This window comes from Conger conger, chromosome 15, assembly GCF_963514075.1.
Source record: "Conger conger chromosome 15, fConCon1.1, whole genome shotgun sequence".
Lineage (NCBI taxonomy): Eukaryota > Metazoa > Chordata > Actinopteri > Anguilliformes > Congridae > Conger > Conger conger.
Window position 1 is genome coordinate 9,164,501 of NC_083774.1, and position 25,770 is coordinate 9,190,270.

Consider the following 25,770-nt stretch of genomic DNA (forward strand, 5'->3'; position numbering starts at 1 on the left):
CTAGCTGCTAGGCTGTGATTTACAAGTATTAGGCCTACATAATTGTTGAGTTACATTTTGTACTCGTACCTTTAAATGATACAGTAATTTTCTACAGGAGCTAGCAGGTTAGTTACTGCAAAATGGACAGTAGCAAACTAAGTCTACATTATAGCCTGCTATATTAGGGCAGAAAAAATAACTTCATTTGTTGACAAAGGATCATAATATGAGAAATGTTCGCTATATGTACACACCGTATCTTTAAGCCAGACAACAATTTATCAATTGCTCATTGTTATGTAACTTGAAAAATGCTGTACTGTGTTGCGTAACATCCCATATTCTCCGCCCAGCACAACCCCCCAGCCCCGCCTCCCCTCTCCCCCTCATTCCGTGCGAGTATGCGCGGTGACAATGCATGGTCCGCCATTGAGACCCAGCTAGAGCAGGGTCGAGGTTCGCAGCAACAGTCAACGGGAGCACGTTTTCGTCTTTTGGATTTCTAGAAACTGAACTTTTATTCTGTCACCATTTCCTTTCTGTTTTCGTGATTGATTAAATCAAGTCCAATGGTAGCTGAATTGGATACATATTCGTACAAGGCAAAGCAGTCCTGACAGAGGCAGCTAGCTAACTAGTGGCTAGCTAGTAGCTAAACACGCATAGCCACGAACTAGCTAAGCCTTGGTCGGGAGGCTGTGTGCAGTGTCGTTTGATGGATCCGAGAATCGCCTGGTTTCAGCCAGAACAGCTCGGACCTGCTAACAGCCTGTGGATGCAGATTTGGGAAACGACGCAAGGTCTGGGGAATCTGTACTTTAATAATAATTATAGCACCGGCTGTAGCACGTCAAGCCAGAGTCCTAAATTGAACAGTAACGAGGGAAACGTGAACGCGGTCAAGAACGGGTCTCTGCAGGGAGGCACCAACGACGCGAGGAACCAGGGAATGTCTAACTCAAGGGCCGAGAATGAAATCGCGGAACAACAGGACTTCATACCCCTGGAAGCCAATAACAACCACAACAACCGGGCAGCTGGGAGGGGCGGCGGCAGCAGAGGAAGGGGGCTAGTGGGTGGCGCTGGTGTCTGGAGAGGTGGCTCGGACGTCGGGCATCGCAACAAAAGGAAAAGGGATAACAAGGCGAGCACATTCGGATTCAACAGTAGCCTTCTGCTCAGCGGCTCAGGGGCCGAGGGGGTGGGGTGCGATGGCGGCTACACGGGTACGCCTTGGAAAACTAGAAACTACTCCGAAGGGATTTTGGGGTAAGTAAAGCTAAGCTAGCGAGCTAGCCTAGTTGACCGTTTTAACATTGGTCGATATCGTACGCGAGGGACAAATTAGCTTGCTTGGTGGCTATTGTATTAGATAACGCGTATCTTTCTGGCTAGCATCAAGTACCTGGTTAGCTAGCTAGTAATACTTGCTATCTTGCTAGCTACTCAGCTAGGCTAATTATATAGCCAGAAAATGGCTCATGGCTACCCACGAGCGAGCTAGCTGGCCACTAACTTAGACAATCACTTTATTGACTACATTGACTTGCAGGAAATGACTAACGTTAATGTATTTTTGGATTTTATGTTACCACAGGTTTGGTCTAGGTTATACACTAACGTTAAATCTTGTAACCGTTAACTACTCCAGACAGAGACCATGTCGACAAAAAGGCCTATTGCGAGACTCATGTGCTGTGGAAGAATTTAGTTTTCTAAGTCGTAACTATCTCAGTCATTTGCTAGCTGTCTATGAACGAGCACTTTTATTTAGCTGGTTTTAAGTAACGTTACATTCATGAGACTGAACAGGAGCCATATTCTCGGGACATAATTTAGACTAGCTAGCTACAGTGTCACTTTTACTATGGAATTCGCCCACTTGTGTGTTACCTAACGTTTGATATATGTTGGCGTGATGCAGATATAGGTAACGATATCTCTAGCACTTTGTAGCAAACGTGAGATAAAGTTACAGCAGACATTCAGTCCTAACGCCAGAATGAATAAATGACGGAGGACCCTCAATAAAGAATGGCATGTAAATCTACAGTTAAACAAGTAATGACGTCTGTTGGAATGACTGTCAAAGAAACCCACTTTAGAATATATTTAGGAAACGCGTACTTTTTTACAAATAAGGTCACCATTGCCTTCTGAACTGGCAAGTTCAGGGATGAGGTTAATTGAATGGCTTTCTATGAAATTGACGATGCAATTCCATGGTTAGAATTATTTCAAGAAAGTGTTGCAGTCAGTTTTTTTGTTGTTGCCAAAAACCATAAAGGTCAGATGAGCAATTGCAATTGTTCATATGTAACACAGGCAACTAACTGATACCACTGCTCTTTTAGGAATGAGTGTGCTTGACTCGTTGGCTTGTTCACTTTTATGTTGTAGAGCTGTGTTAATGAAAATCAAAGGCAAATGTCAGGCAGCATAAGAATTCTCTTGGTGGGATCAGTTGAACTCAGTTAATGTCACTCTGGAAAAGGTGAAAATACACATTCCCGTGCGTGTGAAGTCGTCTTGATTTTAGCCGGGCACTGTGATACCCACTCAACCAGTTATTTCACTCCAAAGTCAGAATGCGATTAGAATGGGTGGAGTGCTTTGCAGAGTATTGAGGTGTGTGTCCTTTTCAGAAGCGAACAGGCGCAGCCGCTCCTGAAACCTTGAGAAGAGAAGCAGAGGCATATGCTCATTGATGGTAGTGGGGAAGTGCACTGTTTGTACAAGTGCATTCTTTTGGGATAGACTAATGCTGCAACCTTTATCCCACAGCCTGGATCATATTTGCGACGCAAAAATTTTTCTCAGCCTGAGCTTGTCGATTGTTTGATACTGGTGTACAGTAATCTTAACGTTTTATTAATCATGTCATACATGTTGTTCCTTTAATTTTTATCTGTCCGACAGCCACCGCTTTTAAAGCAGTTTGGTAAATTTTCACTCAATCCTACCATTACTGTGGACTTTATTATTATTAACATTTTTTCATACTGGTTAGTGGAGCCCAAAAGTTTGAAGGCCTGAAGTTTTCTGTTGAATTGATTTGCTGAACCAGTCTGGCATATTTCCCTGCAAAGATGTTGCCGTCCTCTCAGAGTAATTAATTGTGATTAGGCTATTCATTCTTTTAGATTGGTAGTGGGGTATTTTTATTTTTCCTAAGCAACAAGTGATCGTTTAACCCTTTTTGATTGAGTTTGGCATTTTGAACACATGCTAAGACGGTTAATTAGCAGTTGTACATCTTTGTTTGTGGAAGCTTTTCATGGGCATTTGCATTGCTGGCATTCACAAATGCAGAAAGCCGTTTACAGTCAGCCCTGAGTCTGATACATTTAGGATGATTCATCCACGCCTTAGTCAAGGCTTCCTTCTGCATTTCTGCAGTCCCACTCTCCCGATGCACAGCCCTTCTGTAGTGTAGCGCTGTGAGCGACGGAAGAGCAGAGTCGGCGCTGTGGCTGACTACAGGAGTGTGTTTAGCGCACGTTTGGACCGTCCCATGCCATAGGCATGCGCCTGTGAGTGTGTTTCGCGCTTGTTTGGACCATCCCGTACGATAGGCAGAAACCTTTGAGTGTGTTTAGCGCAAGTTTGGACCGTGTCGTGGGACAGGCGGGGATCTGCGAGTCTGTTTTTGCACACGTTTGGACCGTGCCGTGGCGTAGGCGGGGGCCTGTGAGTGTGTTTGGGGCACGGTTCGACCGCGTGCGTTCGGACCGTGCCGTGGGATAGGCAGGGACCTGCGAGTGCGTTTGGGGCACGGTTTGACCGCGTGCGTTTGGACCGTGCCGTGGGATAGGCTGTTCTGAGACCGCTCAGAAGGGCGGAGGAGGCTGTGTTTACATGCTGCGCACGCTGAGCGAGTCCCAGCCCTACACTCCAAAACAAACCCTGCCCCTCCTCCTTGTGCAACCCGATCGCTCACGTTGTGAAGTCACCGGGACCCAGCCGGCCAGCCCCTTCTCGGCTCCGGAGAGTTCCGCCGCAGCTGTTGCGCAGGGTGAATCCAGGGGCTGTGTGTGCAAACACGATGTGTTGTGTTGCTGGTGATAATAATCACGCTCCTTCATGCTGGTTCAGATGGAGTTTGTGTGCAGGAGTACTACCCGTATCCCTCAGAATGCAAACAACTGGCCGCTGGGTGTGGAGCCATTTTTCTGCTGCTGAGAAGAAGAGTAGGCCAGTCGGTTGGAGTGCCTTTGCAGGCGATCCTCACCGACAACATGTGAGAGGGACCAACAATAGCAACTAGAACACAGTGGGCAATTAAATATTTATGCTTCACTGTCAAGGCTCAAAGTGTTGTTCTAAAAATAGTTTATAGTAATAGCTTCCCAATGAGCTATTGGGGAGAAGAGATGCGTTTTGTGCGTGAAGCGTCTGAAAGGGATGAACAGGGCAGAACTGTGGTGTCCCACCTCTGTGTTGACCTTGCGTGCCCTGTAAGCTACATTGTGAATGGGGGGGGACACACGTTTAGCGATGGGAGGGGGTATGATAATCCTGCTGTTTATTGTCTTTTGCCCTTTGAAAACCTGTTGCGATGGCATTGCGCTTGGGTTGCTGGGGATAGCACAGCAGTTTCACAGTCAGAGCCCTGAGGTGTGCCTGTTTAATCCGCACTGCCTTGCGATTGACTTCTTCACCCAGCGGAGGGCTGATACTCCTGCCCTGTGTTTGCAGCAGGCTGCCAGGACCACAGGTCACTGGGTATACCTGGTTATGCACAGCCCTCTGAGAAGCCTCCAGGCTCCCGGCAGTGTGTGGAATGGATACGATCCTCCTCTAGTACCGCCATGGTGTGTAGAGCTATAAGCAGCAGCAGTGGGCACTGCGCACTGTGTGACCCGGTGCAGTGTTGAAATGACAAATAACAGGCTTCCTCTCTGTGAAGGGGGGCGTTTCGGAGATTGCAGTGGGGTGCCATGATCGTGTGCATGGAAAACACACAGATCGAGGAGCGGTTGTGTATTGCCTTGTGCCAGCGTGATGGTGTATTCTGCGCACTGGCAGTAGTTAACCCGTAATAATGGAGGTTTTAGGGCCCGGTGGTGTTTTTTTTTTCTCCAGGTAATCATGCCCTGGAGCTCCGGTCGGCAGGTCTGTGTGGGGGCTGAGCGGAGGGCTGCCCCAGCCAATGGGGGGGGGCGGGGGAGGAGAGCACTGCGGTCACGCCTCACTCTTGAGCGCAGGTGACAGAGTCGCACTCTGGCTGACCGCCCGGGCCGGGGAGAGCAGCGCAGGGCCGCTATTGGGCACGCCGCGTGTGCAGGGCGCTGTGTGATAGGCCTGAGTCCCGTGGCGGCATATAAGCCCGCCCCCCTCCCCCCCCCCCTTACCGCATCAGCGGGGAAGCCCTCTTAAACCCCAGCTCCAGCGCGTGTTCGACAGGCTGCTCTCTCCTTCCCCGTTTCTCTCTCTCAGTCTCCTCTTCTCACTCCACGGGGGGGTTCCTGGAAGGTCGGTGCAAATGGAGGCGCTGTCCGAGACGCTGCTCCTGTTCCTGCTTCTAGGGCAGATGCGGTTTTATGGTGGAGAGATGAGGTTGGGCCCTGGTATGATGCAGTTTATGTTGTGTTGCAGAAGCGTGAGAGAGCCCAACACGGATGATTGCCTTCCAGCTACAGAGGAGTAAATGCCCCAGTGAAGGCCGGAGAATATATGGAGTATTGAAAATGTCTTGCTTTTATGGTTCTGTCATGGATGAAGAAAAGTCATAAAGAGGTTTGAGTTCCCATGGGTTGATGAGAGCAGGGCACAGAGGTTTTGTTTCTGTGTAAAATGCTTGGGGGTGTCGCGTCTCACCCAGATGGCTAATGAATGAATTATAGTGATGTAACCCTAGTCCCGTGTGCACTACTGTATGCGTCCCAAAGGGGAAAACACAAAACCCATCCGTCTCTTTGCTGTCCAACTGCTGGCTGGTTTGACTGACAGTGTTTTCTCCCTTTTGTAACTGGAGGTGTCATTCTTGGTGAGCATCTCCGTTTTGAAAGCGCGAGCCGTTCTTTACGTATTCACATTCCTGACAGCCCTTGTCAGGGCATGCATACACTGCCTCTACGCTCAGAACAAAACCTCCTCCCACTGCTATACGGGACATTAAGCTGCGGCCCTCTGAATGAAATCCTCGCAGCTTCTGCATGACATTTAAGAAAGAATGATGGAGTGCGCCGTATCGCTTATTACTTTTTCAAAAATGCTGCCCCCTCTTTTCTGTCCAATTTGGAAGGACAGGCCATATGGGAGAGGAGTATGTATGCGAGTCCGTGCTATAGCCTCTGATATGGGTTGGAATGCTCTTCTCTGAAGCCCGTGAGGACAGGAGCAGCTGCTTTCACGCGCGATTCAGCAGCAGGGGCTGCAGACGCCCGGTCGACCTGCAGGGGTCGCTGCTGTGCGGTGAGTCCCGGCCACCCGGCCAGCACTCGAGCCAGTGGTGTCGCCCTGGGGCGCTGCCAGCTGCAGTCGGCACCGGCACGGTTTGGACTTGATACCGGACCGCGGGGCCAGCCCATGCGCTGTGCCTGCACAGCGGCCCCAGTGTGGCTCACTGTGGGTGTCTGCACCCTGGTGATTAACTCATCACTGTGCCAGAGAATCACATCCAGGCTTTATTGGGCAAGTGTGTTTTTACGCATACAAGGAATGTTAAACAGTACATGGGGAATTCAAACCGCTATTGCATCCTTATTGGAGGGTGTTTGTAACTGGTATCGGAATGCTGAACAGGCCTGGCAAGTTTGGCCTGGGAGAGGTTTGCTGGCGGTATACTGTATGAATATTTGCACTGTTGTTTTTGAGATTTTTTGGAGCTGCCTTTCGCTGGGCATAGCTCTGGTACCACTGCTCTGCACCAGATGTAGCGTGGAGATATTTCTGACGACAACACATTCCACTCCATTTTGGCTTCTCGTACATGGCTACAGCAGGGGACTTGATCTGCAAGGGCTGAGAACAGCCGTCTGTTTTAATTTATTAAAACATTTATTAAAACAAACGTCGTAGAAAGAATAGCACATCTCTCGTACGTTCCCCATGAATGTGACATGGAAACATTTTGTCAAATACACATTCGGTGAGATATGTTTGTCTTTTAGACCATAAAACAAAGAGATATTATGGAACGGGCCAAGCGTAGTTTCCGTGACGGATATTTTCCGCAGTCCGACGGAGCCGTAAGATTGTGTGGGAAAACGGCGGACTGCGTTAGCGATAAGCGTTGCGTGGCTGTGCATGTAGTGAGCACACATTGGGTGGGCTGGCGGGGCCACAGAGCCCATGTTCCCCTCGCACACTCCCCCCCCGCGGGGCTGGACCCTGTCGGGCAGCAGCTGCGGCAGGCTGCCTGCGCTCCCATCTCTGCGCTCATTAGACACGCTCTTATTACACGCTCGCTGTTAGCGCGGGCACAAACACAGCCTGTCTGCCAGGCCGCAGGCCCAGGGCTTCCCCTTCTGTCCGGCGGTACGCGGGGGGAGTGTCCGCGGCCGGGCTCGCCGATTGGCCGCAGATGTTTTTCAGCTTTCCCAGAACGCTGGGAGGCTCGAGTGCTCGCCGGAGCGCGGGGCTTTGAACGCACCCTCCACAGGAGCCGGAATGAAGGCCTTGACATCGGCGCCATCGCTCCTGTGAACAGAACTGCGATTGTGCCGACGTAACGGCTGCAGTTCGCGTTCGCCGTCCGTGGAATGCGTAGGCGAACATGGCGGTTGCTGTAGCTGCTGTTTGGACGTGGCCGTTTCGTGCCGAGGGCGGAAATTGCCCGGAAAGCAGAAGCGAGGGGAGGGCTTTAATAACATGCCATTAGGGCTGTTTCACATTATGCTTTCTCTGTATCTGCTGTGACTCCATTTTGGCTCACACAAATGGCCCAGTTTCATAGAGCGCTGGAACCGCATGCGTTTGGTTCCTGATTCTGCGAGTAATCACGAGGTTAGTATGGTAGCGGGGTGCTCTTGACAACACAGGGCTCGAAATTTTGGGCAGCTCTGCCGTTTCACACGCTGCCGCGACTCGGGAACCCGGTTATTTCGGTCCCCGGTTCCTCCGCGGTATTTATAGCGCGGCGCGGCTACCCTTTGCTGCGCGGCGCGGAGTATCGAAAAACTATCGGCAGACACCTGCCTCTGAGCGGGCTTCAGCCCGGGCCCTGCTCGGCGCCTCTCCTCCCCCCTCGCCCACACACTCGCACCTTTGTACCCGTGCCCTATCTGAGCGTTTGATAAGCCCTGCTCTGCCACGGAGGTGACACCCCCTCGCTGGGCTGACTGCACTCGCTCCCCAGGCTCTGATGTGTATCCTGTACGCCGTGCCCACCCGCTCCTCGATAGCCGTCCCGATGAGGCGGCCCCGCTTCAGCGTTCCCAAGGTGAAAGATTGGCAGTTGAACTGTCCCTTCCTCCCGCCCCCAGTAAAACGAGTTTTACTCCTGCTCTTTGCATATTGGCTGCATTGGGTGTAAACTCGGAGCCCTTGGCTCCAGTGCAGTGGTCTCGGGGCTCGGTGTGATTGTCATATTCTGAATGTCAGGCCACTCCAGTCCTCTGTGCCAGTGGATGTAATTCGATACGGGGGGGGGGGGGGGGGGGGCAGGAGCGTGAGGTGCACCAGGTCTGTGAAAGGCTGCCGTGGTAACCGCTGTCGCAGGTTCCTGGTCGTTTGCTTATTCCCTAATCCCTGAAATGAAAGTGCTGGTGGCGCAGTTTGGCGGAGGGACCCTGAAACGAAAGTGCCAGTGACACGGTTTCCCAGCCTGGGCTGGATTTAGTGTGTCTGCAGTCTGAGGGAGAGAGGGCGTCTCCGTTCTGCTCCTGTGTGGCTTGTGTGAGCAGGTGTGTGTGTTTGGGTGTGTGTGTGTGTGCACGTGGGCGTAGCATATGTATCTATGGGTGTGTGTAGTCTGAGGGAGAGAGGGCGTCTCCTCGGCCTTACCCCTCCCTTCTGCTCCTGTGTGTGCATGTGCTTTTGTGTATGTGTGTGCACGTGAGCGTACACGTGTATGTGTGTAATGGACATGTGTGTGAGTATATGTGTTTGTGCACGCCTGTGTTTATATTGTGTATATATGTGAGCGTGTATGTGTATGAATGTGCGTATGTGCATGCCTGCGTGTGCTTGTGTGTATGTGTGTATATGTGCTCTTGCATGTGTGCGTGTATGTGCGTGCGTGTGTGTGTGTTTATGCCCTCGCGTGTGCACGCGTGTGAGTTTATCTGTGTTTATCTGTGTTTGTGTGTTTATGTGTGTATGTGCTCTTGTGTGCGTGTGTATGTGCTCTTGTGTGCGTGTGCTCCCTGCAGTGGTGGCGGTGGTGATGACTGCAGTCCGTGGGCTCACACTGTCACGCTCTGGCCCTTGGCCCAGTTTAATGTGAGATCAGCACAAAGCCAGCTGCCCTCAGCAGCGGCCCAATCTTCTCAAGGTGCTCCGCGCGGCCGCGCCGGATACAGCTGCTCTCCCAGCCGCGCTGCACACCGCGGGGAGAGAGAGGGAGAGAGAGAGTGATGGATGAGTCTCCCTGTCAGCAGCAGCCCGGTAAAAATGTAATGAGGGGGAACAGCGCTAACGTCTGCCAGCCTGTGATCAGAGGGGATGGGATCTGCCACTTAATGATGCGTTTAAACACAGAGCGCCTCGCTGGCTCCTCCTCCCGCGTGTCAGCTGCACTCTCGCTCTGCGTCCGGAGGTTCCTCCTCCGGGTTACTCTACCGAGCCCTGCCGCTGTGCGTCGAGAGCAGATTTCTGCCTTTAAACGAGGTCCAAAACCACTCTGTTGTGCCACTCCGTCTTCCTAATCGCAGAATCTGGTGGTAAGATTTAAACCCAAATCTTACCGCCTGATGAAAAGGGAGCCCACTCTTGACTGCGGCAGGAAGGAATCGAGAGAACCTTCTAGAGTCTTGGTCATACATGGCATTGCCTGACTATGGGGGAGGATAGTTGTGTGGATTTCTTGCATATCCCAGAAAAGATATCAAAATGCCGGCCTGCATAGTTCACCACACAGTTTTGCAGTAGTGTAAACTACTTCTTTGACATTCAATAACAGAAGTACAGTAGAGGACCAGGGAGCGCGGTGTTGATCTGCGTGTACTTAATGCACACTCATGCTTGTGTGGCAGTACAGGGACATGCCCAGACGTGGACCGCTGCATGGAATCCGCCAGCTCTGACCTGCAGCTGCGAAGGTCCCGGGGCCAGCAGGAAATGCACTCGGCGTCACGGTCCTGCAAGATTTACGACACGAGTGTGAAAACCGCGGGCGTGTGCGCTGGACGGCCGGGGATACGAAAACTAAAAGATATTTGGGACTGGCGTTCCAGGACTTCCTGAACCCCTTCCAGTTGTACAGTCTGTACCGCGCTCCGGGCCTGTCACGTAGCGGCCGTGAGAAGCTGACCGCTGTCCCGCCCCGCGATGCTTTCGCATGACGACCAGCTCCTTTAAATGGCACACGCCGTGTTTTTCTCCGTTTCCTGCCGGGGGGGGGAAGCGGAGCCCAAGCCGCGCCATTGGCCGGCTTTATTTAGCGGATCTGGCCTGGCCTAAAGGGCCGTGTGCGCGCGGGCCGAGCCCCATACCGCAGCACGCCTCTCTCCCCGCCGCCCGCCCGGGAACCAGACGAAAAGGACAAAATGTTCGCTCGTGGGTCCGCTCATAAACACGCTCCGCCGTGATAGAGGGTGTCAGAAGAGCTGTTACTAACTCGGCTGGTACGGTTTCTTTACTTTACTTTACTTACCTTAGCTTAGATTAGCTTAGCTTAGCTACCCCGTCTCCTACAGTCAGACTCGTTAACGTATGTGCAGGATTGACGAAGGGAATGCCTCGGCTACACCAGGTCTGAACATTTTCTGTAGTCGGTTTGACGGCTGCTAACGTGAGCTCTTCCATAAAGGCCTGTGTGACCTCTCTTCCCTCGGGCAGTTCTGATGGTCATCAGCTTTTTTACAGTTTCCCTTTCTGTGTTGCTAATGGGTCCCCATGGAGTCTTATCAGATGTTGGGCCTCCTCCGTTGGCCTGTTTGAAATGAGCTGCCCTTCCTTCCGTGGCAGTGAAAACAAGGCTATTCTGTAGCCGGCACAGACCCCCCAGCCGAACTGTGACCCAGCCTCTGCCAAAGCCCAGTGCTGCTGAGGTCACGGGGGCTGAACAGGGCTAGCACTGCTAGCGTGGGTGACACTGAGAGGAGGCTTCATAAGGTGTCCGCTACGAGCAGGGACATTAGAGCAAGACCCAGGTGTTCTCAGCAAGGCTTTCAAATGAGGTTCGTGCGATGTGTGGAAAAGACATGCGTTTTGGTTTTTATATGTCAAGGTGAACGAGTGGCTGAATAACTGGATCAATAATCTGCAGACCCAGGGTGTTACCCAGCAGAACTGTGGCCTTTTTGGCTTGGTTCGCTGACTGAGGCTAAATGTCAGGGAAATTGGCAGTTGGGCAGGAATCGTTAGAACTTGTTCCAGTAAAAAAAACAGTCGATTCACTGGAATTGTTCGATTGAGGGATACATTTTTTTGAGTGCGCTGTAACTGCACTTAAATGAGGTTAAATGGAGAAACCTAGCCTTTGTGATTGGAAGTGTTCTATCCAGTGTCCTATTCAGTGTCCTATCCAGTTCTGTGGCCTCCTTTATCAGAATTAGTGCTGAATTTGTTGTGTTATAAAAGTGCCCTTGTACACATGTTGAACTTTGGATAGAAAAACACAGCTTATCTGCACGTACAGTATCACAACGTGCCCTGCTGTGGCTCAACAGCTGCTGAAAATGAAACAAACAGGACTCGGTGCATTGGTGATGGATGTCACACTGTTGTGTAAGGTGTGGCTAAATGATGTGCGCTAAAGTAATGCGGCTGTTGGCCTGGTGTAATGCGCCGGTGCGGGGGCCGCAGGTGCTGTTATTTAGGCTTCGTTGCCCCGGGCCCGACACATTGGGAAATGAGAAATAAGGTCCGACTCGGGCGGTGAAGGAGCGCCTGAGCGTGACCGGACTCTTCCGCGCGTGGCGTCGCGGCGGAAAGGGCGCCGGTGAGTGACAGTGACACGCTGTCCGCCGAGGTAGCCCCGTCTCCCGGGGAATGCACGGCGTCACGCCGCGCCACAATTAGCACCGGAGCGCCGGGCATTCTCACGCCCCGGCTTTTCAGCACGCCGGAACCGCTCTGCCTCTCCGTGCCGTGTCTCCATTTCCGCCGTCTGCGTCTCTCTGTTATCCCCAGTCATTAGTTTTTCTTTAATGAGCGTCTCGTATAATGTGCAAACGGCCGCAATCGAATCGGAGTAATTGCCATTTATGCCCCGTAAATTTCAGATTGATTTCTCTGATATGTTGATTAGATTTTAGTTTGCTGTACAGCAGTTGTTTGCTTGTCAGGTACACAATATGATATTGTTGACATTGCATATTAGTTTTCTTCCAGTCCATTGTTGCCTCCACAATGTAACAGATGTAGGAGGGGATTTTTTCTGGTGATGGAAGAACTGAGTTTTATGTGAAACGCAACCTGATCTGCAAGCTTAGCAAATGAGATGGATTTTCCACACTGCCCGACTGCACATGGCTAGCATGCATGCAGAGACAGTCAGGCACAAACAGGGTTGTACTGCCTGGCAGAGCCATTACTCACTCGCAGGGAAAGGGCTGTGTGCGTGATGTTTCTGGGCCGGGATGAAATTGTTCACAGACACGGTTGAAAGGCGAGGCCTGTGAACTCTGCTTGGCCCGTTTGACTTTGATGTGGCTAACGTGCTAGCTTAACGTGCTAGCTTACCGTCCCCCGTCCTCAAACGCACCTTTACAATTTAGTTGCCTTGAAATGGAGACGTGTTCAAAATTAGGCGACGGATTAAGTCCTGCGGGCTGCTGAGTGGCTGGCTTTTCGGTACGCCTCCAGTGCACACGTCTTTCTGAAATGAGGGGAGAGCGTTATAATTTAGGCGAGCGCTGCGCGTTTGTCTCCTCCGGTGTGAACCTCAGACAGAAGTCTGAAAGTTGTTCCGGTTGAATGAAGGAGGTGGGTGCCGGCGCGACGGCGTTTTGCGGGACGATGAGGAGGCCCGTGGCTGTGCGGTGCCGTGTCGAGCTCCTCTCTCACCTCTCTCTGCTTGCTCTGCAGGCTGCATGAGGAGATCAATGACTTCTACGAATACATGTCCCCACGGCCGGAGGAGGAGAGGATGAGGATGGAGGTGGTGGAGCGGATAGAGAGGGTTATCAAGGACCTGTGGCCCAGCGCTGATGTAAGTGCCCCCCCCCCCTCACACCTACACCCTGCCCCCCCCCCTCACACCTACACCCTGTTCCCCCCCTCACACCTACACCCTGCCCCCCTCACACCTACACCCTGTTCCCCCCCTCACACCTACACCCTGTTCCCCCCTCACACCTACACCCTGTTCCCCCCTCACACCTACACCCTGTTCCCCCCCTCACACCTACACCCTGTTCCCCCCCTCACACCTACACCCTGTTCCCCCCCTCACACCTACACCCTGCCCCCCTCTCACACCTACACCCTGTTCCCCCCTCACACCTACACCCTGCCCCCCTCTCACACCTACACCTGTTCCCCCCTCACACCTACACCCTGTCACCCCCTCACACCTACACCCTGTCACCCCCTCACACCCACACCCTGCCCCCCTCTCACACCTACACCCTATTCCCCTCACACCTACACCCTGCCCCCCTCACACTTACACCCTGCCCCCCTCTCACACCTACACCCTATTCCCCTCACACCTACACCCTGCCCCCCTCACACTTACACCCTGTTCCCCCCCTCACACCTACACCCTATTCCCCTCACACCTACACCCTGCCCCCCTCTCACACCTACGCCCTATTCCCCTCACACCTACACCCTATTCCCCTCACACCTACACCCTATTCCCCTCACACCTACACCCTGTTCCCCCTCACACTTACACCCTGCCCCCCTCTCACACCTACACCCTGTTCCCCCCTCACACCTACACCCTGCCCCCCCCCCTCACACCTACACCCTTTTCCCCCTCACACCTACACCCTGTTCCCCCCCCTCACACCTACACCCTGTTCCCCCCTCACACCTACACCCTGTTCCCCCCTCACACCTACACCCTGTTTCCCCCTCACACCTATACCCTGTTTCCCCCTCACACCTACACCCTGTTCCCCCCTCACACCTACACCCTGTTCCCCCCTCACACCTACACCCTGTTCCCCCCCTCACACCTACACCCTGTTTCCCCCCTCACACCTACACCCTGTTTCCCCCCTCACACCTACACCCTGTTTCCCCCCTCACACCTACACCCTGTTTCCCCCCTCACACCTACACCGTTTCCCCCCTCACACCTACACCCTGTTTCCCCCCTCACACCTACATCCTGTTTCCCCCCTCACACCTACACCCTGTTCCCCCCCTCACACCTACACCCTGCCCCCCTCTCACACCTACACCCTGCCCCCCTCACACCTACACCCTATTCCCCCCTCACACCTACACCCTGTTTCCCCCTCACACCTACACCCTGTTCCCCCCTCACACCTACACCCTGTTCCCCCCTCACACCTACACCCTGTTCCCCCCCTCACACCTACACCCTGTTCCCCCCCTCACACCTACACCCTGTTCCCCCCCCCTCACACCTACACCCTGTTCCCCCCCTCACACCTACACCCTGTTCCCCCCTCACACCTACACCCTGTTTCCCCCCTCACACCTACACCCTGTTTCCCCCTCACACCTACACCCTGTTCCCCCCTCACACCTACACCCTGTTTCCCCCTCACACCTACACCCTGTTTCCCCCCTCACACCTACACCCTGTTTCCCCCCTCACACCTACACCCTGTTTCCCCCCTCACACCTACACCCTGTCCCCCCCCTCACACCTACACCCTGTCCCCCCCCTCACACCTACACCCTGCCCCCCTCTCACACCTACACCCTGCCCCCCTCACACCTACACCCTGCCCCCCCCTCACACCTACACCCTGCCCCCCCCTCACACCTACACCCTGCCCCCCCTCACACCTACACCCTGTTCCCCCTCACACTTACACCCTGCCCCCCTCTCACACCTACACCCTGTTCCCCCTCACACTTACACCCTGCCCCCCTCTCACACCTACACCCTGCCCCCCTCTCACACCTACACCCTGTTCCCCCTCACACCTACACCCTGTTTCCCCCTCACACCTACACCCTGCCCCCCCCACACCTACACCCTGTTTCCCCCTCACACCTACACCCTGCCCCCCTCTCACACCTACACCCTGCCCCCCTCACACCTACACCCTGCCCCCCCCTCACACCTACACCCTGCCCCCCCCTCACACCTACACCCTGCCCCCCCTCACACCTACACCCTGTTCCCCCTCACACTTACACCCTGCCCCCCTCTCACACCTACACCCTGTTCCCCCTCACACTTACACCCTGCCCCCCTCTCACACCTACACCCTGCCCCCCTCTCACACCTACACCCTGTTCCCCCTCACACCTACACCCTGTTTCCCCCTCACACCTACACCCTGCCCCCCCCACACCTACACCCTGTTTCCCCCTCACACCTACACCCTGCCCCCCCTCACACCTACACCCTGCCCCCCCCTCACACCCACACCCAGGATACAGTGACCCCACCCAGAGGCCACACCCGCTGTGGTTACCCACTCTGACACACTCTCACCGCTCCCATCCTTACCGAGGCCACAAAGGTACTCACTTAGGTCACAAATGTTCTAACTGCCTGCTTACTTTAATTTTCAGTTACCCTCAAAAGCAACGCCCATCTCTGTAGGTCGCTCATGCATTCCCTTGACCAGTTTACCAGTTGGATATTCCTTGTCTGTTTTGTCATGAGACGAGACGAGGGCTGCAGTGTTGTTGCGGAGGAGTGGTTTTCCCTCACGTGTCGTGTGTTGTGCCTGGCTGCTCTATCAGCTCACCCTCCCAGGTGCCCTTATTCCCGCTGACTTTGAGCCAGGCCTGATAAGGGAGCGGGATGAAAACATTGCTGCAGTTTGTGCTGTTTATCAGGGGAAAGACTGAAGTTTATGGCTGCTTTGTTCCCTTTTCAGGCAGCTGTGATCTTCCTCACCTCTTCAAGCATGCCTCTGAATGCGCTAGACTGTCTTGTCTATCATTTTATACAATAACAGCCAAGCCATTACCATTAAGTATTCTTTTCAGTAATACTGAAATGCCAGTGTCTTAAAATGGGTTTGAAATGATAGAATGGCATATTAAAAAGCCATCGCTGCCTGTATACCCTGCCTATGATCTTTTAAGTGTGTTGACATTTTCATGGAGACTGACAATGAATGTTCGACCATTTCTGTTTCACATAACTGTCCATTGTGTGTCATCCCACTGGCTATGAAGGCAATGTGCATTGTCTTTACCGGTTATGAAGTGAAGTGTTTTCTTGAGTTCAAATAATTGAACATTTTAAGATGGTGTGGCGAGCGGCAAAAAAAAAGCAGAAAATGGTTGCTGGTATACCTGTGTAAGGCTGACCATGACATTGATGCAGCCAAAACCACACATTTAAAATATGAAGAAGAGGTTAATTTGCTGAGCGGATCACTTTAATAATGCAGATGTGATGCAAGCTAGTCATTGATTGCAGTCTCACAGCCTGCGTTGAGAAGGCCTGAGTTTGACGTGGTTGATTTGTGGTTCACTTGGCGTAACCTGCCGTCTCCGGTGAGGGCCTGAGTTTGACGGGGGTTGATTTGTGGTTCACTTGGCGTAACCTGCTGTCTCTGGTGCTCTCTGCAGCAGCGTGTGCTGTGTTAGTGTCACAGCCCCGTGCGTTCACCAGAGAAGGCCAGCTTAGTTTATGAACGCCTTCTGTGAACAAAAGCCCTGGCCCACTGAGGCTCTGAGACAGCGGTACAGCTGTCCGAAGACTCCTCCTCTCCGTACAAACTCCACTCACTGCTGGGTGGGTGGACGTTTCGGAATGCAGTGACAATATGAAGTGATTGCTTGTCCTTACCGACAGCGGTAGAAGATCCCCTGGTCACACTTCTGCCGTGCACCTGTAATCAGAATCAGGGATGTTCTGTGAGCCTCTTGGCTGTTGTGTGAAAGAGTTTGCGGAGCCTGCTGGCCTGGTGTGTGCAGCAGTCTACAGGGGTTTGACAGGCTGGTTACACCCCCCTCGGGAGTGGTTGGGAGTTGCTCCGCCTCCTGTATAGAGCCTATAGTGTGCTTTGGCATTGATTGGCTGCTGAAGAAAACGCCCACCAGTCATGGCTGCTCCTTTTTGAGTCCTGTCTGTTCAGCACTTAGGGACAGATTTGTCAAGCTGTCAAAATCGATATTAAAGCAGTATTAATGGCTCACGTTTTATTTCAAACCTGTGCACTTAGTTGAACAGCTGTTGTCCTGTGTGTTATGGGTGCTTTTCATCGATGTTAGAACTTGTATTTTGCCCCTAGAGGGCAGCATTTCACCTCCGTTGCAGTTGTGGAACATTTATTGTGCTTTTTCTATTGTGGTATGTTTTCTTTTTAGGATCAAAATGTTAAATGTGAGATTGCATGTAAAGGTACACCTAATTTTAATCATGATAATCTTCTTCTATTTTTTTAGGTTCAAATATTTGGGAGTTTTAGCACTGGCCTATATTTACCAACCAGGTGAGCCATTTTAAACTTTTGAGTTTGTACTTTTTTATTTTCCAGAGAAACATTGCTGTAAACCAGGATATAAAACTATGAGTGCAGTCTGCCCTGTAAGGAAACATAACTGAACTCCGTATGTGTGTCGTTTTCAGTGATATTGATCTGGTGGTGTTCGGTAAGTGGGACAATCTGCCGCTGTGGACTCTGGAGGAGGCTCTCCGGAAGCAGAACGTGGCCGACGAGAACTCTGTGAAGGTGCTGGACAAGGCCACGGTACGTGTCACTTCCTATGACAGCAGACACGTGTCACTTCCTATGAGAGCAGGGCCGGTCTCGCTGGCTGAAGTAAACTGGGTTTGTTGTGTTGAAGAGCTTGCACTTTCTCCTCCTCTTAGGTGCCCATCATAAAGCTGACTGACTCGTACACTGAGGTCAAAGTGGACATCAGCTTCAACGTGCATAACGGCGTCAAGGCTGCCGTGCTCATCAAAGAGTTCAAAAAGGTGAGGAGGGGAGGGGCTCCTGCTCCACATTTAAGGGGAAGCTGGACTGGAACATCACATGATGTGGCCAATAAGCAAATTGAGCGGAAGATTTTGCATAGGTCACGCATTTAGAATCTTCCTCTCTTAAAGGGACAGTACACTTTCTAGAAGTGACAGCGATGGGTGTTAGGGGAAGCCCTGTGGAACTCAAATTCCATCATTAGAGGCTGAGTTTCACATCCTGCCCGGGATGAACTCCAATGAGTAGTTGAATTCCCCTTTCTATGAATGGCCCTAGGCCTTTGAAACATTGCCCGCTCTGGAGCAGACTGGCTGTGCGTATCAACTGTGAATTCAAATTAAATATTCTCAGAAACAACCTATGCTTCAATGCATGTGTTGACTGTGTTCATCTCAGAAATACCCTGCGCTTCCCTACCTGTGCTGACTGTGTTCACCTCCGTGGGAATACCCTGTGCTTCCATACCTATGCTGACTTGTGTTCATGTCCACAGAAATACCCTGTGCTTCCATAGTTGTGCTGACTGTGTTCACCTCTTTAGAAATACCCTGTGCTTCCATAGTTGTGCTGACTGTGTTCACCTCTTTAGAAATACCCTGTGCTTCCATAGTTGTGCTGACTGTGTTCACCTCTTTAGAAATACCCTGTGCTTCCATAGTTGTGCTGACTGTGTTCACCTCTATAGAAATACCCTATGCTGACTGTGTTCTTCCCTGCAGAAATACCCCGTGCTTCCCTACCTGGTGTTGGTGCTGAAGCAGTTCCTGTTGCAGAGGGACCTGAACGAGGTGTTCACTGGAGGGATCGGTTCCTACAGCCTCTTCCTAATGGCCGTCAGCTTCCTGCAGGTGGGCGTCAGCGCTTCACACAGATAAAGATGGAATAAAGTGTACATATTGTTCTCTGTTTCACGTTCGTTTAGCCTCTTACTCCTCCTCTGGGTCATGCTTACTGCGTTGTGAGTTGTGTGATTGGAAAAGCACACTTTTCTGTGCTGTAGGTTGTTTTTGCACCCGGTGTCAGTTAATCCTCTGTTTTCTGTTTCCGTTTGGTCCAGCTGCACTACAGAGAGGACGCCATCAGTCCCAACGCCAACATGGGCGTCCTCCTGATAGAGTTCTTTGAGCTCTACGGGAGACACTTCAATTACCTGAAGACGGGGATCAGGATAAAGGATGGCGGCTGCTACGTTGCCAAAGACGAGGTGCAGAAGAGCATGCTGGATGGATACCGGCCCTCCATGCTTTACATCGAGGACCCGCTGCAGCCAGGCAAGTGCTCTGCAGTCCCCTTCCACAGCACAGCCCCTTCCACATCCTAGCCCCCTTCCACAGCCTAGTCCCCTTCCACACCCCCTTTCCCACAGCCTAGTCCCCTTCCACACCCCCTTTCCCACAGCCTAGTCCCCTTCCACACCCCCTTTCCCACAGCCTAGTCCCCTTCCACAGCCTAGTCCCCTTCCACAGCCCCTTTCCCACAGCCTAGTCCCCTTCCACACCCCCTTTCCCACATCCTAGTCCCCTTCCACAGCACAGCCCCCTTCCACAGCCTACTCCCTTCCACAGCACAGCCTAGTCCCCTTCCACACCCCCTTTCCCACAGCCTAGTCCCCTTCCACAGCCTAGTCCCCTTCCACACCCCCTTTCCCACAGCCTAGTCCCCTTCCCACAGCCTAGTCCCCTTCCCACAGCCTAGTCCCCTTCCCACTGCATAGCCCCCTTCCCACTGCATAGCCCCCTTCCCACTGCATAGCCCCCTTTCCACTGCATAGCCCCCCCTTCCCCTGCCTGCAGCCAGGCTCATTACGTTAGCCTAGTGTAAGAGTGGGTGACCACAGTAGCTGTCAGTAACCCCTTCCTGCTCTAACGTCCGTGTTCCCGTCTGCGCAGGAAACGACGTGGGCCGCAGCTCCTACGGCGCCATGCAGGTGAAGCAGGCCTTCGACTACGCCTACGTGGTCCTCAGCCACGCTGTGTCCCCCATCGCCAAGTACTACCCCAACAACGAGTCCGAGAGGTGAGGGCGAGGGCTCCTGGGATTGATGGGGGGTTGATATGAAATGTTTTCATACGGCTGATTGATGCTGTGCTCTCAGAGTAATCCAGTCCTGTCTTTCTCCCCTGACAGTATATTGGGCCGGATTATCCGGGTGACCCAGGAGGTGGCGGAGTACAGGGACTGGATCACAAAGCACTGGGGAGCCCAGGCCCAGACGGACCCTGCCTTTAACGGTAGGGCCTGGTGACGCCGCACAGTGGAGAGGAAACGAGAACCAAGCGCGACTGTCGTCTGTAAGCAGCGGCTGATCACATGTCTCCGTTTCTGCTTTTCCACAGGAAATGATGTCACGCTGCTGGTGGAGCCCCAGCAGTTGGACAAGTGCAACAACAACCTGTCTGAGGAGGTGGTGGTGCTGCCCCCTGTGTCCCACAGCAAACGCTCCTCCAATTCCTCCTCCCCACCTCCCTCCTCGCCTTCCTCCTCCTCCTCCTCTTCCTCCTCCTCGTCTTCGTCATCGCCCTCCTCACCCTCCTCCACGGCCTCCAGCTCCAGCGACGCTGTGAGTTCTGCCCCCTGCTGGTCGAGGCTCGGTGGCTCTCGCCTCCTTCCCCGACATGCACGCACGCAACTTCAGTCTATACAGTCCGCAGATTATCATACATACATGTATCGTATCATACAATATTGACAGTGGCAATAGTACATCAAATATCAGATCTGCAATGCATAAGATTATTTCCATGTATTACATGATTGTGAGCACACGCCAACAAGGAGTGTGTCACTTGCGCACTGCTGCTATGGCAACACACGAGTCCAGTGATCTAGCTGGATTGCTGAGGTGTGCATTCTCCTGACAGATAATTGGTTCTTCCCAGGACTCTGACGGAACCCCCTGTAAGACAGTGAAGCAGCTGGGTGGGAGGGGCTCCAGCTCACACAGAGAGAACCCGGTGGGCGTGGCCACACACAGAACACAGAGCCATTCCTTCAGTAACCAAGGCAACATCAACAAGGGCAAGGTGGGACTCGCTAGCCCAGACGCGCCACACCCTGGCAGCTGTACATGTAGTACATTTACGCTTCAGGTCATTCTGGACGCAGTCCCAGCGCTGGCTGTGATCCCTTTACCTGTGTGTGGTTTCATTTCTACGTAATCATTTTATGCTCTCCGTCTCGTCTGTAAATAGCGATAGGCGCAGTACGTCGGGCGTTTTCGGGTATTGAACGCGTTTCGTTTCGTTTGTTTGTCTGCAGACGGGCACACGGCAGTTTCGCCCCTCCTCCAGCAGAAACGCCCAGGCGCAGGAGAGCACGGTACACTCCAACACCTCGTCCGCCAGCAAGACCCACCAAAGCAGCAAGCCTCATCACCAGGGCAACGGCAAGAAGAGGAAACCGCAGCGGGAGGCTGCACACGAGGACTTCTGCAGATAGGGGGCGCCAGCTGCACCTCACAGACTGCCGCTGCAGGACCTGTCCCCTAGGGGATTGTTAGTAGTATTAAGCTTTTTTGTCCCTTTTGGGACACATACATTTTTATAGAACCTAAAACGGGAGAGAGGGGTGAGTGAGTTCCTGGGGTTCAGCAGACATGATGAAGGATGTATTGATTTTATAACCCAAACACACTGCCCTTCTGTGGAGCCGCTCCCAATCTCCATCCGGTCCCTCGCCCCCTCTCGGCCTCCTGTTGTTTGAGTGGAGCAGAGGCTGCTGGGAAGGGTCTGACCATAGGAATGATCCCGGACTTCCCAATCCCAGCGATCAGCCACTACCACAAAAACAAGAACAAAAAAAAAAAAAACATAAAAAGGACGCAATACAAAAATGTACAAAAAAAGTATTATATTGAAAAATATGCACAAAAATTATAAAAAGAAAAAAACTAAAAATGCAATCGGTAAGAATGCGAATTTCAGTTATGCATGAAGATTGTTTTTTTTTTTTCTTTTTGTTGACGGGTAGAATTTTTTTTGTATACATATACAGATTATACAAAGACGGTATTTGTATAAGAAACTTAACGCAAGGTCTCAAAGAACTACATAAGAACAAAAAAAAAAAAGATGGTTTCATATTACTTTTGACATGATGTACTAGTTTCAAAGAAAAATGTGTACAATTTCACTGCTAGTTGACAAAGCCAAGTGCAGGCTTCATTGCCAATACCGATCATCAGCATCTATTGTACCTGGCTGCTGCCATCCTGTGAGCACGATGCTCCCACACCCGCCGTGCCCTGCACATCCACAGGGTTTGTTTTTCTTTACGTTTCTCTTCTTTTAAAAAAAGATTACAATACTGTAGAAGTGCTTCAGAATCTGAATAAGAAAAAGCGGTAATGGAAATATTACCACAAAAAAAAAAAATCTTGCACTTGCAATTTGTTTCTTCTCGTGTGAGGATATCAATCTTTTTTCTATATTTTACCAATTACAAAAGCATTTGTATTTGTTTATGTATTTATTTTTATATCTATATAAGTATGTGTGTGTATATATGTGTGTATATATACGGCATATATATTGCACATGTATACACGCATAAATCGATATATAAAACATAGAGTAAAGCCCATGTCCCCATTCGTTACTCTTGGATGGGTAACTGGGATAGAGAGGGAGAGTAATCTTATCGGTTACAGTGCTAACAGTCTGTCTGTCTGTGTCTTCAGTCTTTCAAATGCCTCTTTTTTCCTTTCAGTGAAAATTGTATTTCAGTGACCAAGTTACTTCAGAAAGTTGTGTGACCACTTTACATAAGATGGAAATGTATTTTTATGTGTGGCTGGTCTACTTACTTTAAAAGGGAGCTGAATTTTGGTTGTTCCTGTTTGGATTTTACGCAATATTCTGTAGTACAAATGAAACTTTCTCACCTCGGAATTGGCTTTTGCGCACTTCCTCGTCCGAACATTAGGCGGCGCAATACAACAATGGACAGAAATGCTGAAGGTAATTTAATGGTGCCATTTGTATTCCCTAATCATTGCTGCTCAAGTGGAGTATTTAAATAGGCTGAAACTGAATTAATTGAATTGTAGGTACTTCAGATGCTTAAATACATGCAATAAAATCAAAAGTACAATTATTAAATAACTGGAAAATGTATTTATTTTAAACGCCTTAATGATTACGATATTTCACCAATGAGAACACTCATGAGATGATGAATGCTTTCAGTCTAGTTGTAGGCTAATGCTCAGAAGGAACTTTTGAGTATTGATGCAAAGAACTTCTATAAGTACGCACAGACACTATGACCTTTCTTCAGTGAAAATTGACTAAATGCATTGCGGGACTTTGACCAGCATTTAGTGAAGCTGGTTTTTACCGTGAAGGCGTTCAATAAATGCACTTAATATATTAAATGTAGGCTTAGATAATGGTCATAGCCATGGGATTGCTAGAATTCCACAATATTTGTGTGCCGTTGTTTAAACTTTAAAGAACTCTCTTCTATATCCAAAGTATTCCTACAAACTAGCTTGACTTATGATTGGATTAGATAAGCTTCATCGTGCATATTTTGAATTCCAACTTTTCATTCTCCCATTAGGCAATTAAATCAGCCAAATAAGCCTTTGATATGTGCATGGGGGGGTGGGGGGGGGTGGGGTTCACATACTTGTGCACATGGCTGTGTAAAATAACATTGTAATCCTGGGTCCTCTTACATTTACGCCTTGGAATCCTTTGCTCTGAACAACGCTGTCCCTATTCCTACCCATTCTTACTTATGAGACTAAATTAATATTGAGAGATGTTGAAAATTGGTGTATGTCATGTCACGTAAGAGGATTTACTCCCCGGTTTTGCCCTTGGCTATGAATGTATTCATAACTATTCATTGTAATATGTGCATTATTGTCCCTAGTATTGCTGCTGAATGGTTACTACACTTATCTAATAGTCGATGTGGGAATGTGTTGCTCACATTTTTACAGATCGGGCCCATGTTTGGACAAACTTGTGGTTATTCCATATTCTAAAATTTAAGCACCCAAAGATTTTACTCTGTTCCATAAATGTCCACAATATATTCCAAATGCAAAGCAGTCTCGTTTTGTTGAGTATCTAATCAAATGTGTCAGATCGCTACCAGCATTTTGGAAAAGGAATGTAGATTATTTTTGAAGAGTGAGCTGGTATGATACATAAATCTGATCTGATGCATGCACCTAAATCAAACGCTTGAGCTACTGTACATGCAACTGAAGTCACATTTCAAGATAAATTCTTCACTGAAATCTTATTACATATTAACCATTACTTGATGGCTTCGTTTTTCTAGGAACAACCTTTATGTATTAAATGTGAACAGTTGAACTGTTCTGATTTCACTTTTTAATATTGGAATTTTTCCTCTTGTCTGTTCTTTGTTCATATCACTGTCCATCTGTATCATCATCTCATTCTAGTTGTATTTTTGGAGCATATAAAGATCTTTTGCAAACAATATTTTTGTGAGTATTTGAATACATTTTTGATTTAAGTGCTGAAACCCCCGGGTTAATTTGGGGTTGAAATTATCTTAAATGGCAAATTTCAAAATTAAAAGTCACTTAAATATTTCATGCTCTTTGTCAGATGTGTGTTTTGTGTTCTTGTTGGTAGAGAATATTCAGGTTATTGTGACCGTTTACAAAGGGAGAAAAGGATACAGGCCAACAGATATTGGTGGATTGGTCGAGGATGTATGTTGATCTTCCCGATTACGACGTAATCACTGTCAAAGGTTTGTATCCTTTTCTACTTGGTTATTTTCCAATTTTAATGTATCTTGGGAATGTGTAGGTGAAGATATCTATAAAAATGGTTTACAATGATTTCATTTAATTATAATATTTTAAATGAAACGGGTATTATCTATGTTGTGCAGGATTTATTTTTCATTTGCACAAATGCGTGGACAGCCGGGCGATAACTAAATCGTGTAGCCCACTATTTTGAGGGTTCTCAGGCGACTATGTGATGAAGCATCTTAAGCAAGGAGGACCGTGTGTGCTTGTTTTTATTCCAGCCTCAGATCTTGATTACATATTTAGTTAAATGATTTGCCGGATAGGGTGGTAGGCTAATGTAGGCTTTATGACGTGAAACGTGCCATTTGTGTTGTCTAAATAACGACGGCTACTTCCATTTTGTGCTTTAATGCAGTTAAGTGTATAGGGCTACGGCTAAATGTATAATTGGAATCAATTAAGGCTGCATTATTTGGTTGGAACGAAAACCTGTGCAGACGGCCCTCCGTGGCAACAAATTTGAGACCACTGGTGTCAGCAATGGGTCGGCTCCACAACCCCGCCACCCAGCGAACTGGTTGCACCGTGTGGGCGTGGTTTCCACTCAATTAAATCAGGCGCATCAAATGGTGCCTATACCTCCCTGTTAAACGGATATCCCTATGATTGAAGTGGCTCCCACCCTCGGTTAATTGTGACCCCCTGTGTGTGCTGGTTTTTTTCCCCAACCTCAGTCGCAATCCCTGAATTTTATCAAGTTGTGATTTTTTCTTAATTGGGGCTTTTCATTTTTGGACTGATTTGCCCTCTTAAAACGCATTGTCAGACAAAGCTATGCTTTCCATGAATAATACAAATCCCTTGTTCACATTGAGCTATAGTAAACCT

General features: G+C 50.3%; 1 protein-coding gene across 2 annotated transcripts; it reads left to right on the forward strand.

The window, feature by feature from the left end:
• The first annotated feature begins 401 nt into the window (after positions 1-401).
• Positions 402-24,714, forward strand: tent4b (terminal nucleotidyltransferase 4B). 2 transcript variants are annotated; one of them, XM_061222220.1, is made up of 12 exons: positions 402-1,251; positions 13,120-13,243; positions 17,596-17,642; positions 17,780-17,900; positions 18,023-18,130; positions 18,854-18,982; positions 19,192-19,405; positions 20,024-20,150; positions 20,262-20,365; positions 20,471-20,694; positions 20,996-21,157; positions 21,393-24,714. In XM_061222220.1, the coding sequence occupies exons 1-12, from the start codon at positions 698-700 to the stop codon at positions 21,570-21,572; spliced, it is 2,094 nt and encodes a 697-aa protein (XP_061078204.1). In that variant the 5' UTR covers positions 402-697; the 3' UTR covers positions 21,573-24,714. The 2 variants fall into 2 exon arrangements, with proteins under 2 accessions (XP_061078204.1, XP_061078205.1); XM_061222221.1 differs by having other exon boundaries at positions 21,014-21,157.
• The last annotated feature ends 1,056 nt before the right edge of the window (positions 24,715-25,770 follow it).